This window comes from Dasypus novemcinctus, chromosome 16 (assembly GCF_030445035.2).
Source record: "Dasypus novemcinctus isolate mDasNov1 chromosome 16, mDasNov1.1.hap2, whole genome shotgun sequence".
Lineage (NCBI taxonomy): Eukaryota > Metazoa > Chordata > Mammalia > Cingulata > Dasypodidae > Dasypus > Dasypus novemcinctus.
The window spans coordinates 28882902-28902060 of NC_080688.1; the positions used below are offsets into that span (position 1 = coordinate 28882902).

Genomic DNA, 19159 nt, shown 5'->3' on the forward strand with positions numbered 1-19159 from the left:
ATCACGAGTTAACATATAATATACAATCAAATATATTTTGCATATTAGATAATGTTTGTCAGGAGAGAAATAATTGAAGATTTTGTTGTTGCCAGTGAGAAGAAATGGACTTCATAGTTTACAAGCCTGTACGTATATTTAATATTCTATAAAATGAATGTGATGCCTATAGTACGTTGAGAAAATGGAATAAAGATAGTCAGTTCAGTCCCTGGAGCAATGCTGTGTCATAATAGGTTCCTTCCCGCCAGGAAACCGAGAAATGAGTTGGTCAAAGCAGATGTCTTTGAATTCATTTTTAAGGCTGAAAGAGCTTGTCTGCCTGCCTTCCTTCCCTTTAATTCCTTCAGGAAATATTTATGGCCAGGCATGATTACTGCTCCAGGGTACGGCCGTCCACAAGGCCACCACGGCTCCTTCTTTCCGGAAGCTTTCATTCTAAATCTAAACAGGCAAACTAATTAATTTTCGCTCACGGTAACTCCAGCTATTTTAAGTCCTGTGGAAATGAATGAAGCAAGGTGATGAGGGACAGAGGGGCAGGTGCAATCCCTCTGGAGGCAGTGGCTCGGGGAGGCCTGTCCACGCGCTCCGAGGTGCTGGTGAGCTGCCTGTGCCCCTACCTGCCAGCAGGCCCCATATTGCAGAGGAGTTCTTCCTCTTCACTAAAATAAATGGTTAGTTCCTTAGATGTTATTGTTTGATATTATGTCCTCCTTTTCTGATCCGTTTTTAAAGTTTCATTGCATACTTATACGATCGTTAAAGGAGGTCTGAGATATGATTTATTTCTGGTGGAATAGTTACATACAAAAATTGGAAATATGATTAAATCCCTTGAGAAATTACGCACTAGCTTGTTAAGAACACAGCTGTTGTAGAAAATGAGGTGCCTATATTTGTTTTAGAGCCAACACCGATGTAGTGATTTTTGTAAAGAACGTAATCATAATGTCGTAAAATGCTTGTGTGAAAATTGGGACGTTGAATAATCTTACCAGAGCATCTTCAGGGTTTTTCAGATTGCTTTCTGTGTTTAGCAAAACAAAACATCGTCCTGTGGTAGAAAAACGCAGCAAATCTTATACTGCTACAAGGGGTCAACAGACTGCAAGCTCCTAATGGAAATCACCCACAATATCCCAATATTTTCAGTGAAGCAAAGAAATCCATCCGTGACAATTCTGGTAGTATTATTTGATGATTAAAATGCTTTGCAAAATTCTCATACTGCAGTAAATATACTTCTTTGCACTGGTGTGTTTTAACTGTTAAATGCTGACTGACTATAATTCCCGTGCTTTGTGTGTTTCTACTTTTTAACTGTTAATTGATGTGTCTCTTTATTACCTGAGCTTAAATTACTCCCTTTTGTCATCATTGTGACTATCAAAGGAAAAAGAATGTACAAATTTATTCCTTATTTTCATCTACTAGAGCAGGAATTGGGTTATGTTTTATTCCAGTGGACAGCACACTTCTTGGCATATTAACAGGCTCAGAAAATATTTTTCCAAGTGATCAAAAGTCTCTATAAATTCTTGTATAACTTGATGGAGTTTTTATTTTGTTATTCCATTAGTTTGCTTTATTGGCCAGGTAGGTTTCACACATTTGACTTCTAGGTATATCTTGCCACTTGTCATCCTTAATGCGATATAGTTTTGACCTTTTATTGTCTGTACCTCCCTCTCGAACATTTTGAGACAAAATAAATGTTAACATTAATATTCATGTAATATTTTTTGACCAGTCTTCTCCAAGGATGTATATATTTGTAACTATATAAAACTATATATATATGCACACTTTTACAGAACTTTAAAAATGTAAAAAATAACAATAAATAATATTTATATTAACTGCACCACCCATGAATATTCACCATTAATATTTTGATGTTTCTTTCTCATTGCTTTTCTACATATATATGTGCCTGTGTGTGTTTGAGTGTGTAGGCATGCATATGTACCTAGAAGGTGCTTAATAAATATGTTGACTAAATGAATGTTTTAATATTTGCATTAATTTATATTTTAAGCTTTAAGATCATACTATATATGCTGTTTTGTAGCCTTACTTAGTTTTTTTATTTAACCCAGAAAATTCTCTGTATTTTATTAAACATTTAAAAAAATCGACTTTGATAACTTCATTACATATATATATGTGTGTGCGGTTATACCATCATTGATTTGCCCTTTCTCCTATGTTATTTTGTATCTTTCCTGCAATAATGTTGTGCTGTGCAATTTTCACTGCCAAACTTTATCAGTGCTTGACCTCTTGCACAGTGTGTGTTCCTAGAGTGGAGTTACTAGGACATAGACTATAAAACAATTATTGTTTTGCCAGATTTTTATTATTTAAAAATGATATTTTTATTGAAGTACAAAAAATAACTATTCATTCTAGAAAACGTGGAAGAAAGAGAAACAGAACAGAAAGAACATTGGGAAGAAATGACCAATAATCCTGGTACCTTAAAATGACTTCATTCAAGATTTTGATTTACATAATTTTAGTCTTTTTAAAGTCATTTTGCATTTTACCAAAAGATCTTTTTTTTCCTAAACTGATTTTTTCCCACTTAAGATTATTATGTCATTAACATAATCTCTGTCTGCTGTTATACATTCTTTTTAATATACTTTTACTGCCTATTATTAAAATGGCATGTCTGGGAGTGGATGTGGCTCAAGCAATTGGGCGTCCACCTCCCATATGGAGGTCCCGGGTTCGGTTCCTGGTACCTCCTAAAGAAGACCAGCAGATGCTGCAACGAGCACATGCTGCAACCAGCAGATACTGCAGACACTGCAGCAAGTGGACTCCACAACAAGCAGACACCGCAATCAGCAGACACTGCAACTAGCAGGGAGTGGAAGTGGTTCAAGCAGTTGGGCACTTGTCTTCCACATGAGAGGTTCCGGGTTCAGTTTCCAGTACCTCCTAAAGAAGATGAGCAAACAACGAGCAGGCAGATGAGGGAAGCATCTTGGGGGTGGGGGGAAGGGAATAAATAAAAATAAATATATGTATTTTTAAATGGCATGTCTGTACAATGCATTTAACTAACTCTTTTGATTAACCTTCAGTTTGTTTCTGATCTTTCATTACTTCAAAGAGTTGTAATATTAGACCCTTGTTTTGGGCACATCCACTGTGATTGCATTAAAACAGAGTCCTGGGAGGACCATTTTTGGTTCAAAGTGTGATTATTTGTTAAAACTTTGGACATATGTGGTTTTTTTTTTGCCACATTGCCTTCTGGCAGGTTGTAGCAATTCACATTCCCACCAGAAAAAGGTATGACAGTGAAAGGAAATTATAAAAATTTTAAAACCATTCTGTTTACTGTTAACCAAATCACTTTCCAGAAAACCTGCGCCTGGTTACCCTTCTTTAGCAGGGGTGAGAGGTACCTGTTTTAAGTATTTATCAGCAGTCTTCTTGAGGGCAGGATATTTTCATAAGTCTCTTCGAGAACGGGAAACGTTGGCTATGAAATGTACATAGAAGGTGCGAGAGAAGGCTCTTGTGCACGGTCATCTAATCATCAGTTTAATGAGTTAGCCGCTTCTTGAGTCAATCTTCCATAGAATTTTATTATTTTGTCACTGTGTGCTCTTTTCCAGACCCGCCGGCGGCTCAAGATTCCTGGTCTTGGGAGCAGTACCTGATGGAGCAGCAGGCCCTAGCAGCACCCCTGGAGCTGTTTTCCAAGGTGAACCCCTGAAGGTCTTATATTTTACAAGGAAGCAATATTCGGGAATAGTTAAAATGAAATGATTTTTCTAGAAAGCCAACCAACTTACTGGATTTTGTACGCTTTGCTGGAAAAGGGAGTAACAGGATGATCAAAGCCGTAGTGTCTACGAGTGTGGGCTCTGGGGCTGCCAGCCTGGCTGTGAAACCCAGCGCTGGCTGCTACATACAGCCCGTCCCGTGGGCAAGTCATTCCACCTCCCTGGGAATCAGCTGTTTGAGTGGGAAGGGTGAAGGATGGGCTCACTTCTGGAGCAAGGCAAATTTTGGCTGATGTCAGCAGAGTGTTAGGCCCTCTGTCTGGCTTCTGTACCCTCTCACCTCAGCCAGTCAATATTTAACAGTATTTCTAAGACCAGTGTGAGAATAGTGGCAGAATAGAGAATTTCTACCCCAGATTTTACTTTGTGACCTGGTGTTAACTAAAACAACCACCAAGGTGCAAATGTGGGCTTTCTGCTCCTGAAATAAATCCTTCTGGCAAGATTGGGAACTATGTAATAATAGACCATGGGTCATATAACTTTGCCCCCTTGACTTTATAGAAGTTTTGGCAAGTGTTAGTGAGAATGAGAAAATCTTCTAGAAGAAGGGAACGGATTCCCTCTGGAGGGTGCCGAGAGAGTTTGGTGGAGAGGAACGGTGAGCAACTCTCTGATGACTCCTTGGCCAGCAATGTGACTTTGAAATATGACTTCCTCCAGTTGTTGAACTTTAACATTTGTCAGCTCTGTAGATGACAGTAGAATGCTATATGAGAAATCAGATACATGTGATGTGTTGGCATGTCTTTCTCTTCACTCATAGTTTAACATCAAGCAGCTTGTGTCTTTAAGGCCCTGATGTGTGCAACTATCATATAAGTCCTGGGCTGAAACACTAAGGAGCTCAGGACATGGTTTCATAAAGCCTTTCCATCTAAATGGAATACGGGATGTGTTCATTAAAAACCCAGGAGCAATATGAGGTAGAATATTAATGGCCAGTGGCATATACAAGTAATGAATTTATATTAGGTATTACATGCATGAGATGAGAGTGCATCTGACCCTCAAAGAAGAGAAGAGTTAAGCTCACGAATTATTATATCTGATTTGTCCTGATCTCTGACCAAGATATGTGTTCACTCTAACTTGGCATTTATATTTTAGATGAAATAAACGTGGTTTATAATTGAAAATAGGTTACAACATCATCAAAAAGGCAGGTGGTTCATGTTAGCCTTCAAAGACGGAGAGTCACAGTGAACTCAACAATTGTGTATTGACACTGAGCTTTTGACTATTAAGGCTCGTTTTCATAGTGCAAATGATATAGTGGCGCCATTTGTATTGGCCAGCAGAGATGGAACTCTTCAGCTTTCGACACGGAAGCGTTGTTAATAAAACTTAAAATTGTTTGCATATCTTGAGTAGTTTTCAAAAGATAAAGTATTGCTTTACTTTTAATATATACTTTCCATCCTAATATATGATACATTTTAGAGGATACGTCACATGTCATAGATATATGATCAATTCCATCATGCAAATCAGATACATATTCCAGGAAGAAAATGTGTGTATGTTTTCAAGGAGAGTATGCCTGTTTTAATTGCACACAAGACTTTTGTGTATCTGCAGGTCTATTTTAAGTTTCTTTATGTTCAAGACAAAGTGAAGTGTTTTATATTCTGTAATTTATCTTACCATCTGGGGTAATGAGTATACAAGGGTATAAACACCTTCTGTTGACATAACACATTTAAAAAACATTTGTCTTCATTACTGGTGAAATGTGCCCTTCTTGATTTGACAAACTTCTTTTTCCTTTGTTTTGAGGTTGATATTTAGTGGGTTGAATTGTAACCTACACTGAGCTGTGTTCAAGCGCTATTCCCAGGTGGAAGTGGTGTCTCAACAGATGTAATCAAGCTAAGATGAGGTGGTATGGGTTAGGGTGGACTCTAAGTCCAGTGACTGGTGTCTTTATTAAAGAAATGAGGGGGATTTTGATGCCGACACTGACTGCCTGACTGTGGAGGCAGAGACCGTGGTGATGCAGCCACAAGCCAAGGACTCCGAGAATCGCTGGCCCCTGCCAGACTCTGGAAGAGCCAAGGGAGGGTTCTTCCCTGGACCCTTCAGAGGGAGCGGAGCATGGCCCTGCCTCCAGGCCCCCGAGACAATACATTTCTGCTGTGTTAAGCCGCCAAGTTTGGGGTAATTGGTTATTGAGGCCCTGAGAAGCAAAGATATGGTACTAAAAGCTGTTTTCTCTCCACCCTCCATCCCTGTCACCTAGTTGTATCTCCTTAAGGCACGGTTTCCCCCTCCTGCCCAGTGTATAAGTGCCAATCCTTTTCAGGTGTTTAAGGTTCACAGGCTGGCTCATCTGCAGGAGTGTGCTGACGTGGGGCAACCTCCATGCCTGTGGGAATGCTCCACGCCTGGGGGCTGCTCCACGCCTGGGGGCTGCTCCCTGCCTGGGGGCTGCTCCATGGTCTGCTCCTGCCCCTGATGATGCAGAGTCTTAACCAAGTGTCAAGGCCTTTGTGCCTCTCCTTTTTCTCTAACCCCCATAGGTCCATGTCTCACCTCAATATCCCCACTTTTCTGAAGCTGCCCCAGCCTGCCACTGTGACCTAGAAAGATGCACTGACTTGACCTAACTCCCCAGATTGGGGGGAGGAGTGGCAGAGAGATGGGCCAGCTCCCAGGCTACCTGGACTTCAGCAGTTCCCCAGATGTCCGTCTGCACCAGCCACAGCCCTTGGGGAGCAAGTCACATCTGTGGCCTTGGCCGACCTCTGACCCCAGGGAGCATAGGCTGCCCCCCTCCAAGCACAACCCTTTCTGTGGACAGTGACCCCTACCAAACTGTATGTCCCTGTCCTCCTTAGTTGCTGACCCAAGGGCAAGCTCTGCATTTTGTCCCTGGGTGGCACGTTCGTTCTCTGCCCAGCCACAGTTGGATTGCCTGATAGGGCCCCCTCCATGGCAGGGGCACTCACGCAGTTTTGAACCAGTTTGATATTTCAGGAGAAAAGAAAGTCATCGAAGGAAAATTAGAACTCTCTTGGACTTTTTTATACATCTTTTATAGTTTAATAATATAGTTTTCATTTGAATTCCATATGATGAAGGTGTGTTAGTTTTCTCTTGCCACTGTAACAAATTACCACAAATTTAGTAGCTTAAAAACAACACAGATTTATCATCTTAAAGTTCAGAAGGTCGGCTGTCTAAAATATGTTGGCAGAGCTGGTTCCTTCTGGGGGAAATCGTTTCCCAGCCTTTTCCAGCATCTAGAGGCTGCCGGCATTCCTGGGCCGTGACCCCGCCCCACTCGAGTCTGTCCCCCCTCACATCCACGTGTTCTGACTCCGACTCTCCTTCCTGTCTTCTAAGGACTCTTGGGATTACTTGGGTCCCACCACCTGGATAATCTGTGAGACTCTCCCCATCTCAAGAGCCTTCACTCATTCTTACTCACTCTTTCACTCATCGGCAAAGTCCCTTTGTCATGTAAGGTGTGCAAGTCCCAGGTTCTGAGACGAGGCTTGTGACGTCTTGGGGACCATTGTTCTGTGGACTGGCAGGGCTACAACGTTTCATCACTCAGGTACAAATCACAACCTGCCCCCGACCTGATGGACTTCTCCCTGGTTGATCGCCTTCCAGATTTCCATCTGGTGACCTCTGCACCCCTGTTCTGTGGTGACACAAATTATGTAGCTTCCCCAGTATCTCAACATCCTGTGTCCTCCTCCTCTGTGCAGACGGCGCAGCTGCTTCTCATCTGTGGCGGCTCTTGCTGAGAGCCCACGGTCCACTCCACCGAGCACTGTGTGGCCATGGTGGAGGAGGGGACGTCTGTAGGAGACCTGGCATCCCCCCATCTCCCCATTCCACCGCGCAAACAGCAAAACGCTCGCTTGTTTCCCTTCCTCTTTCATACCTAAAGCCTGCCTCCTGAGGCTTATGCTGCCTCATCGCTCCTGTTGCTCACTGTCACTTCCTCAGGTTGTGTGTGTGTCTGCTCAGACCACCGACCTCCTGAACCTTCTTCCCCCGCCCCTCACTTTCCACCCAGATGTGTTCTGACCCCTGGCTATCCCTTTACCCACGTGACAGCCCAGCCCTGTCCCTGGACCTCCCCCGCCTTCCTTTTAGTTCAGTCCACACACTCCCACATTTGCATGACTCAGAATTGAACCTCTTCTGCCATTTTTTTTTTTTTTTAGGTACTGGGATTGGGGATTGAACCTGGGACCCCATAGGTGGGAAGCTGGTGCTCAGCCACTGAGCCACATAGGCTCCCCTGAGTTGGTTTTTTCATTTATTTGCTTGTGGTTTGCTTTTGTTTTTAGGAGGAACTGGGGATGGGACCCAGGACTTCCCATGTGGGAAGCAGGTGCTCAACTGCTTAAGCCACATCTGCTCCTGTCCTCTGCAGTTTTGAACTTTTAAGTTCACCATCTGATCTTGTCCACTGTCTGCTCAGCCCTTTCCCTTATTCTCACAGCACTAGATTTTCCTTTAGTTCAGACTTTTAGTTGTTTTATTCCTCTGTTTTCTCCCTCTGGCTTCACATTTTCCCCTAGGCAGGCCAGGCACTGTTTTCTTCATGTCAGCCGTTCTCTTGCCACTTTCTTCAACTCCCATGCCTCCTTGCCGTCCTTTCCCCATCTCTGCCTGGCAGCTGGCGGTTCTGCCCATGCCCAGCGCCTGAGCCCAGAGCTTTCTGCCTGTCCTAGTCCTCAGGAAGGCAGGTCTCTGGCCTCTCTCCCTCCCTCCAGAAGCCTGATCACTCACCACACCGACGTTTACCTCTTTCTCCCTGTTCCTGGAAGAAATGTCCTCTTCTTGCCCCATCCCTTCAACTGCACTCAGAGTCCTTTCTGTTTCTGCCCTTCTAGAGATCTCACTCTACCAATTAGGCCATGTCCTGCTTGAAAGTTCTTTTCTGAACCTTTTCCTTTAGATAAAATTTATTTATGTCTATTATGTTTTTCTAATTTTTTAAATGCTATCCTTTGATTCTGCATTTTTCTCTCATAACTCATCTCTTTCTCCCAGCCCACCTTCTTGAAATGTTAGGCATTTCCCTTTTCTTGATTTTTCTAAGCTTCTTTTCCATTTCCAATCTTTGCTTTCACTCCCAGCAGTGCCAGAAACCACTCTTGCAGAAATGACCTGCAAGATTTATTTCCACGCCAGACATGTTAGTTCTCATTTTATACTCCTCCAGTCCAGAACTCTGTCCACTCCCGGCTTTTAAGATTTTGTGTATTCCTGGCTAGTCTTTACCAGGCTCTTCTCAGATTCCTTTTCTTCCTCTATGACTCAGACCCACCCTGCCTGGGATCCCTGTGCCACCTCATCGCCTTCCTCGACTTCCAATCTGCTGAGTCGCGATACCGTCCCTGACTTCCCTCCCAAGTCTCTCTCCTGCGCTGCAGGCTCTTGCCTCTGGCAGGGTGTGGCCCTCCTCTCCTGGATGCCACACATGCAGTACATCTGCAGGACATCCCAACCGACCTCCTCATTTCAGGCTTTCTCTGTAGCTCCAACTGCTGAGTTCCATGCCCCTGTGAATGCCCTCTACCGTGTCGCTGGGGGGACAGCTTGCCTTCCTCCTCTCCCCTTTGCTCTGTGGGTGTTTGGCAGCCCAGTCTGCTCAAGCTGTGCCTCTGTTTTTAAATTTTTATTTTATTTTTTATTTATATATTTTTTATTCTTTTTTTTTAAGATTTATTTTATTTATTTCTCTCCCCTTCCCCCTCACCCCACTTCCCGTTGTGTGCCCTCTTGTGTCCATTTGCTGTGTGTTCTTCTGTGTACACTTGCATTCTCGACAGCACCGGGAATCTGTCCCTTTTTGTTGCGTCATCTTGCTGCACCAGCCCTCCGTGTGTGCGGCACCACTCTTGGGTGGGCTGCACTTTTTTCGTGCAGGGCGGCTCTCCTTGTGGGGCGCACTTCTTGCGTGTGGGGCTCCCCTACATGGGGGACATTTCTGCATGGTATGACACTCCTTGCACACAGCAGCACTGAGTGTGGATCAGCTCACCACATGGGCCAAACCCGGGACCTCCTATATGGTAGGCAGGCCTCTATCAGTTGAGCCACATCTGCTTCCCATTGTTGTCTTTTTTTTACAGATACATAGATCACGCACAATGTTACATTAAAAAATATAAGAAGTTATCATATACCCCATTCTCCACACCCTCCACTCCTCCCACATCAACAACTTCTTTCATTAGTGTGGTGCATTCATTGAATTTGATGAATACATTTTGGAGCACTGCTACACAGCATGGATTATAGTTTATTACATTGTAGTTTACACTCTGTCCCAGTCCATTCAGTGGGTTATGGCAGGATATAGAATGTCCTGCATCCGTCCCTGCAATTTCATTCAGGACAGCTCCAAGTCTCGAAAATGTCCCTATATCACACCTCTTTTTCTCTCTCCCTGCCCTCAGCAACTGCTGTGGCCACTGTCTACACATCAGTGATATAATTTCTTCCATTGTTAGAGCCACAGTAATTCTATAATAGCATACCGGTAAATTCAATTCGAATCCATCTTTTATTCCTCCATCCTGAGGACCCTGGGATGACGATGTCCACTCCACCTCTAAATTGAGAGGGGGCTTAGATCCCACATGGCCGATGGATGGGAATCTCTTGCTTGCAGTTGCAGACTCTTGGTTCCTTGGTGGGGAGGCTGACCATTTCTACCTCCTTGTTAGTTGACCTGGGTAAGTACAATGAACTGGAGAGTAGGTGTTGCAACTCTGCTGAGGCTCAGGGCCCAGCTGGCACATGGACAGTTCAGTGATTCAAGTCTCCTGGGCATACACCAATCCAGTCCCCCAAGTGTAAGGGCAAAGACCAGTGGATAAGGATCGTCCAGTGATGGGCCCTTGATACTGATGACTGTGCTTATGAGCCTGTGCACTTGAAATTTTAACTTAGCGTAGAGTTGCAGGGTCCCTAAGAGTTACCTCCTGAGAGCCTCCTTGTTGGTCACATGTGGCCACTCTGTAAGCCAAACTCAGCATATAAATGCGTTAGCTTCCCCCCCAGCGTGGGGCATGACTTCCAGGGTTGAGCCTCCATGATACCAAGGGATTACTGCCAAGATATGGCTGGTGATGCAACTAGAAAAAGACCTTGAATAAAAGGGGAAATGGTAAAGACAAATGAGTTTCTGTAGCTAAGAGACTTCAAAATGAATCGGGAGGTCATCAGGAGTCACGCTTATGCACATCTCAGCAGGATCTCAGAGACAGCCGAAGTAGATACAACCCCAGGTAGAGATGCTCCTGAGGGCTACAGAGACACCCAGTTCCTATGGTCATGGCAGATGGCTCTGGAGTTCAGTGCCTTGCCAGCGGGTCCTACTTTGGAATTTGTGCTCCTGAGTGTGCTGGAGTTGGATTCAGATGTGATTTCTCTATACATACCTCTTCTGTCACTTTTACTGAAGCTGTGCCTCTTAATTCTTCAGTTTCTCTTCTCTGTCTCTATGATTGCTGCCTTAATTTAGGAATAAGTCCTGACATTTTTTTTTTTCTCTCTCACATAAATTGTAGCAAGAATCTCCTATCCAGGCTGGCCCACCTTTAATCTTTCCTCCACCCTCTTGCCAGATGCTCTTTGTAAAATGTAGTTCTGCTTATCATTTGTGTACTTGTCTTTGGCTGCTTCTTACACTGCTCTGTGTGGTTACATCTAGGTATGTTTGTGTCTCTAGTAGAGTTGCTCTATCCTTGAAGATTAGTGGGATTTTTTGTAAATCTCTTCCTTTTTCTCTCTGGGAGGAATACATATTTGAGAATCTTTTCCTTGCTGGGTCTTTTCTCTCTCTTTCCCTCAGTTGACCCTTCTAGCTCTTTTCCTCCCTTATAGAAGAAGAAGGGCTCTGAGATGCACTTTTCTGACTCTCTGGTACTGAAAATTGGGTCATAAGACCTCCTTCTCAGGATTTGTGAAAAAGTACATGTAATGCATATCAGGTGGTTAAATTCAAGCTATTCTTGACTTCCTCTCCTTCTCAGATTATAGTCTTTTGTTTTTCCCAGAACCTTCTCTACGCTTAGATCTTGCCATCAACCTAGCACACCAGCAGGGGCCTGTCTCCCAACTTTGTTTTGACCTTGTCAAGCTGCCCTTGTGGACACAGGATACTCCAGGCTTCCTGCCAGCGAGTGTGGCTGACCTGCAGACAGTGTCTGATCTTCTCCACTTCAGGGTGAGGCCAGGCTGATTCTGATATGGCAGTGCATGCCTTTCACCTCTTGGAGGCCTTACTTCTCCCTTGGGCCTTCACAGTTGGCGACTTACTGGCTTCCTTCATGGTCAAAACAGAAACTTCTCCTCTTGTGACCCCCTTTCTCTAACACAAAGCAAAGCTGTTATATAGACCTTGCTGTTTCCACTTTCCCTCCCATCCTGCTTCCTTCAGGGACATCTTTATCTTGGACAACCTTGTACTTCATTTTCTTGTATCTGATGCCTTCATACTCTACCCATCTTCCCAATTAGCATCTATTCTATCTGGTATGATTTTGGAAAGAAATACTTTGTGCCCTGATGAGGAAATTCTAGCCATCTATAGGATGATGGGGGCAGTGTTTGTTTTGTGTGGGGCTGGGAATAGCTGGGGAAGAGTTGCCTTTCTGCCTTCATCTCCTAATTGTCCTAGGTTTAAAGGTAGTCTTTTTGAAACATGTTCCTCTTCTTTCCCAGTCTTTCCTTACTTGAAGTCCTTGAGAAAACTAACAGCTCACACTCTATAAGTTAAAACATTTCAGCCAGGCCTGAATTACATTTTTTAAAAATCACATTTTTCTAAATATGTCAGTACATTAAAGGAAAACTGCAAAACTTGCATGTGTGTTTTGTTTTTGAGTAAGTCAGGATTAGTGTTAGCACTACAGGTGTGGAAAGATACTACTGCTTTGAAAATTCCAATCTGTTATAACTCTCCTGAAAGTACTTGAGACATCTGGAACCTTTCCAACCAAAACAGTTCAGTCAGATGTCAGGTTTTTGTGCTGTGAACATGCTTCCATATTATTTAATAGTCACCAAGAACACCACCATAGTTTTAATTTAGATCCTTATTGGTTTTTGTATTCTGTATGTATTGTATCACTCCAGTTTTAAGGTAGCTACAATGGTGTTAACAATTCTCCCAGAAAAAACCAACAACCTTTGTTGAAAAAACCAACAACCTTTTTTGAAAATAACAACAACAACAAAATAGTCTACATTGTATTCAGACGTTTGGTTAGGGTTTGAATTGCATTTGGAGGCCACAGCAGGGAGGGTGTTTTAAAACTAGAGTGTAGCTATATGAAGCACTCCTTTTCGAAAGGTGAAGCCATTTAAGTGGAGTCATTGTCGGGCTCTGAAGAAAGATTCCCATTCATGTTCATTTTTCATTCACTCTAAAGCTCTAGGTTCTGAGGCAAAACTGAAGATTCGTTCTCATCTTGTGGTCACTTAGAATCCACTCCTCTGAAATGGTACGATTCAAAGTACCAGTGATGCAATGAAACAGTTTAGCAGATCAGAAGTGGTGGAGCCAGATGAGAGCTGCTTTTTTTGTTTGTTTCTGGGAAGAGCTTGATGTCCCTGTAAAGGCTGCTTATCTGCGATTCCAGCTGGAAGACGAATGTCATGTTCAGAGCTGTTCAGAAGGAAGGGAAATTAAAAAGAAAATGGCGGCACTCAGAATCAAGGGAAGTCCGTTTCTATGGCTCTCCTCTTTTAGTGAAAGGAAGTTTGTATTAGAAGTAGACTTGAATTTTTTTTCCACAGGGAGGGTTAAGTGCTTGGGGGAAAAAATAAAACAAAACTGTGGGTTTGTTTCAAGCACTGCACTTAGGCGATTCTAGGAATCCCCTCAGTGATGGCCAGTGAATTATCAGATGGCTTTAGAAGCTATTTTAAAAAATTCTCTGAGTGCAACCCTTTATAGTGTATGGGTTGTGTGAGTTCCTTTTCTTTGTTCATAAAGATATTTGTTGGTCTAAAGCTACCTAAATCCAACAAGATTCCACCCATTTTGGTATGTGCTTTTTGTTTCAGTCAGTGGTTAGGGTGACTGGAGGTATATAAGTGTCTGCATATAAAAATGTTTATTGTGCAGCCAAATTTCTTACCATCAGTAGGTTCTAGGGAAATGAGAATTTTTGCATCCGAGATTATAGCAGCACAGATTCATGAAAACCACTAAGAAATGCATTCACTAATTCATTAAAATATATTTTTGTTGTACCATGAATTCTGTGTTCTCTATTTGTAGAATGCCTCTTGGTATAATCTTGGCAGCAGTTTGGAATTTTGACTTCAGAATTATTCTATGAAAAGTGTTCAAAATAACAAGGAAGTACTCTCTAAAATGAGAGTTTAAAAATACACAGTCATCCGTTCCTCACTGCCATCTTAATTGAAGCTTTGTAACAAGTTGTGTTTAATTATGTAGGTGACGATTTCCCCCCATTAGCCAAATAAATAGATGGCAAAAATAGGAGTCACTTTGAAGAAGCAGCATTTGAAGCATGCCTTCTTGCCTGGCCTGTAAATTCACGATGAACAGCTGCATTCTGCTTAGTGAAGTCTCCTAGATATGTTTATTTAATTTGTGGACTGGTTAATGACAAGTCTCCTTGAAGGACAGCCATGTGGCTCTTAATCTTATTTTGGATCTCTAGACCCCTTTGAACATCTAATGAAAGCTAGCGATAATCTCCCTAGAAAAATGTTTGTGTTCATTTGCATGTAACATTTTATATACAATTTCAGAGGTTTCTAGAAGTCCTGAAGGCATTATGGACCCCATCCTCGGTCTACCATCAAACATTTCAATATTAATGTACAGTTTGAACAAGAATAGAACAAAAAGTATGTATTTGTGAGTGTGTATATTATATATGTATGGACATTTTTTCAAGTTTTCCATTTTCTCTTTGAGTAAAACCAAGGAAAGCCAGAAGAGATTCCAACATTCTTTACAAATGCCAGTGTTAGTTCAGGTGAAAATTATAAAGGGTTCTTGAGACAAAAAGCAAGGAAGGAGTTTCATAACCTCTCATAGTCTGCCAAGCATCTTGCAGTGAATAGACTTTTACAATGAAAAATTTCTTGGCAGGCCAGTGGAGCTGTAGGAAAGCACCGGAAAGTTGGAAGGGACAGGTAGGTACAAAAGTTTGATTGTTCATCAGCTGTCCATGAAGTTTTCAAAGTTATCAGTACATATTGGTGACTATAAAATTAAAAATGACCACGTTATAGAAAATTTGGGAATTTCTTCCAAGCCTGAATCCTGGATATCAGTTTAAAATTCTCTGCCTCCCTCATCCTCTCCCTTAGCTAGTCATCAGTCATTGCTCATTTTCTGTCCTAAACATGTCTTGGATTGAGCTCCTTCCCTGCATTCCCAGCTCCTGCTCAGTCTTTGGTTGAGGCCCTCATTATTATGTGGGGAGGCTCTTTAGAAAATCTGGGATGTGATATAACTCTGCTATTAAGTGCACAGACCAGGTTGTGAATTCTGGGTTATCTCCTGACTAGCTGTGCAGATGAAGAAATTTGCGAACTTCTCTGAGCCTCACTTTCTTCTTATGTGAAATGAGGATTTTAATAGTTCCAACCACATTGCATTTTAAGGCTTAAATAAGTAACACTGTACATGGCACATGTCTTAATTCTCAATTACTGGTAGATATTAAGAGCCTTCTCAACCATCTTTCCTACTTCTAATCTTGCTACCTTTCTAATTAATTCTCCACTCTGCCACTAATGAGATCTTCCTAAAATACAAGCCCAGTTCTTTCTTCCTGCTGCTTCAAGCTTTTTGCTGGTGCTTCATCATCTAAGAATAGAGTAAGGGTTCCTTCACAAGGCACACAGGCTTCTCATCACCTGGTCATACATATGTGCAGGAGCTAATATTTTTAAACACTTTAATGCAATTTAAAAATGCTAGCAAGACAGAAGAGTATGAATTAAAGGGCTCTCTTCCTGCCAGTTCTCCTCTAGGCGAGCCACTCAAAATAATTTGATGGGTGTACTTCCAAATTTATAGATATGTAGTTAATATAATATTTCTATAGTTTTTTAACTCTAAAAATGAAAGCACATTCTATACCGTTCTGCTCCTTGCCTTATATTCATCAATGTATCAGAGCTGTCTTGCCACCTCTGTGGGTTCCTCTCCGTGTCCTGCTTTTGAAACTATCTGCTCTGTATTCTATGGTATCATATCTGTTTTCTCTCCATCTAAAATTGTTTTTGCAGGTGGTATTGTGTTAGCATCTCAGATGGATAATTGTGTCCTACTGCCCTTTATATTTGCTTTACTGGTTTAAAATGCTGCTGTGATTTGATACTAATTCCCATATATAGGGGCTCTTTTTTAGACCCTTCATACCACTGTTTCCAAACTTTTGGCCTCTTTTGGATCATTTAAGGGCCAAATAGCACATACTCAGACCACCAACTTTAGATATTTGTGAAGCTCATCATAATTTTTAATTGGAGAATACAAGTTTAAGATGTAGAATAGTCTTGGATCTGTGAGGAGGGAGAGTCTAGCACAGTGAGTACTGGCTGGCAGGCGGCGTGTGGCCGTGCACACGCCTCCTCTCTGTGCCCCGTTTCTCTGTGCAGCAACCCTGACTTCACAGGGCTTTGACAGAGATCAAGTGCACTCATGCCTGTAGAGAGCTTGCAGCAGGATCAAGCTCCTTCAGTGTTTGCTGGGTGGAAGGCTTCAGATGCGTAACCTTTCCCTCTCTATGTCGATGCTTCATTTCCATTTGATGAGAAAACTGTATCCCGACTTTGTAGGTTTGTTCGCTGTGATGGCAGGGGTTTGGCGGCACTTCAGATAGTTCTGGATCGTCCTGGGCATTCAGACCAAACACACACTAAGATTCTTAGCCGAAGGCTCCTTTTACCTCATCAGATGCTAAATGGACAAGAATATCGCACTCAAAACCTGGCGAGTTGGTTCTCTCTGCTTTAGATGGAGCTGCAAATGGAGTCCCAGCTTTCTCTCTGGTTGTATTTGTCTCAGGAAAAAAATTTTTATGTGCTCTTCTGAGAGTTTTAACTATTTTGTAAACTATCAAAAAGATTACTGTTTTCCTTTTTTTTTTTTTTCAATTTAGTGAGAAAAATCATCAATGTTGAGAAAGAGAAATTCTCTGTGGTAAGGATGTTTAAATCACAGTTTGGCTCTGTTAGACATGCTGATGTCTTACCCTTAACATTTAAAATTGTGACATTTCAGCCCTGATGATACACGATGTGAGATATACAAGATGCTGAGATGAACCCTTTACACAGGCCACTGCCCTCATGGCATTGGTCTTTAAAGAAATTCTTGGTGTTCTAAGAGGTTTTGTTTTTATGTTCATCACATAAAGTCTCCTTTAAATCCCCTTCACTTTGACAGTTGTTGTACGTTAGGAATCAGAGGCCTGTGGCTCTTACCCAGAGCTTTGTATCCAGTGGCTCTGATTTGATTGCATGTTCAATCCCCCCCATTTATTTCAACACTAAATGAAGGTCAGGAAGATACTGCGAATGAAATAGGATGTTGGTGGGCATTCAGATGTACTCCTCCCTGTCTCACGTGTGTGCCCTTCTGTAACACACCTCCAGCGGATGCTCGGCTAGGGCCGATAACAAGCCGCCTTCTCCCGTCTCTCCAGTGGACCCCAAAGTAAGCAATACAAAGCAGAACCTCTCTGCTCCTGTGACGTGGGCCTCCAGTGGTGCCCAGAGCCAAGTGCCGTCCGGCATTCCTCACCTCTGTCTCCTGACTGTCCAGGAGCGGTCTGCTCTGCCTACCAGTGATGCGCCCCCTCCAGGGAGAAGAACACACGCGTGATGATGATTGCTCTCACACGTTGTTTTTCAGGAAGGAATTTTGCCAGTAGTTTGTCTGCCTTTTCTCTAGATGTAGTGTTTGTTTTCATTTTCTCAAATGCTGTGACTCATTCAACAGGCTTTTTAGCCATAGTGTATAACTCGTATCTGCTTTTGCTCTGCAGTGTGGACCTTTGAATAATGCCTCTTTTCCATCATTAGTGACAAATTTCATCAATGTCATACTAGAAATTGGTGACTGTATGAAAAAGAAAATGACAGAACAAAACAACTTCTGTACCCAAGAGTACATTGTGCTCCTTTCGGAATGTCACTGAGGCTTCCAAGGCCTGAAACCTCTTGCCCATTTTGTTGCCATCTCTGTCCCCTTATGTGGAGCAAACAGTTGGCAGGCTCCCAGAGGCCTGGGTCCTTAGTTATATTCTGCTATTAGACTTGTTGTGTCATTTGGGCTTGAGTTTGCTTCTCTTTAAAGTTTTTTTGCCAGGTCTCTGAAAAAAAAAAGGCCAGTAAATCATAAGGTTTTAGCAAACCTTTTGATTTTTTATGACTTTCAATTTAATAGGCTTCTTGATTGCTTCAAGGGTGTGATTTTGCTTCCCTTTTCTCAATATAAAATATAATTTTATAAACAAAGCAATCAATTATATTCATAAAATAGATTTTTAGAAAGGAAAAAACTTAGAAATTTTTCATGTGTAAACCATTGAGAGTATAGCCAGAAAAAGGACTGATCAAAGGCAGTGATATTTTCACCAAATGTTGCCTTTGAAATTGTTAAAATGACTGTTTTATTTTTCACATGAAACTCTCCTAGAGTTGCTGTGGCTCTCTCAGTTATAAATGTTTCTTGAGGCATTATGTAAAGCTCTCAAATGTTCAGCTGAGAAACATTGTTCCAATTAACTCCTAGCTGTGATTTATTGCCAGTAATAATAAATATTGGATTTACTATTCTTGTGTGATATGGTATATGTGGTCTGCTCAGTATACTGTTTCCTCCCAATCCCCAATTTTGCATGTTTCAGATTTGTTAAAACATTAAAAAAAAATGGTCTTTCAGTTTCTGCAGCTTCTTAAATTTCCTTTCAGCATAATTCATATATTCCCTCCATAGTTTCTCCTCCTCTGTGCTTTTATATCAGTTTTGTATGTCTGCATCTGTATATGTGTATGGTGCTTTGAAGTAACCGACAAATTTCTAAGTAGTGATTGGGAAATAGTCACACAGATTGTGTTAAATGCAATCTGCTGGAAAACAGAGTGAATGTGAGAAGAAGGCTGGGAGAATTAAACACACAGAGGACATTATTTTCGTAGAAATAAAATATTCCTGAGAAATCATTAACTCTTGCCATTTCGATTTTGAATTTTGTCATTAAGTTTTTCCTTAGAAGCTTCTAAAATGATGGCTGAAGGTAAGAAAGTTCTTAACATTTTACAAGCCAGTTCATAGAGGTTTAAAGGTGATTTTGCGTTCATATTTTTTA

At 42.0% G+C, this 19159-nt stretch overlaps 1 protein-coding gene across 2 annotated transcripts in view; it reads left to right on the forward strand.

Annotated features, from left to right (window-relative positions):
* Positions 1-19159, forward strand: part of L3MBTL4 (L3MBTL histone methyl-lysine binding protein 4) — a 492971-nt gene that overhangs the window by 157693 nt on the left and 316119 nt on the right. For both annotated transcript variants that reach the window (XM_004466967.3, XM_004466965.3), the window contains one exon: positions 3639-3727. In XM_004466967.3, coding sequence (XP_004467024.1) covers positions 3639-3727 — 89 coding nt within the window. The remainder of the gene's footprint in view (positions 1-3638; positions 3728-19159) is intronic.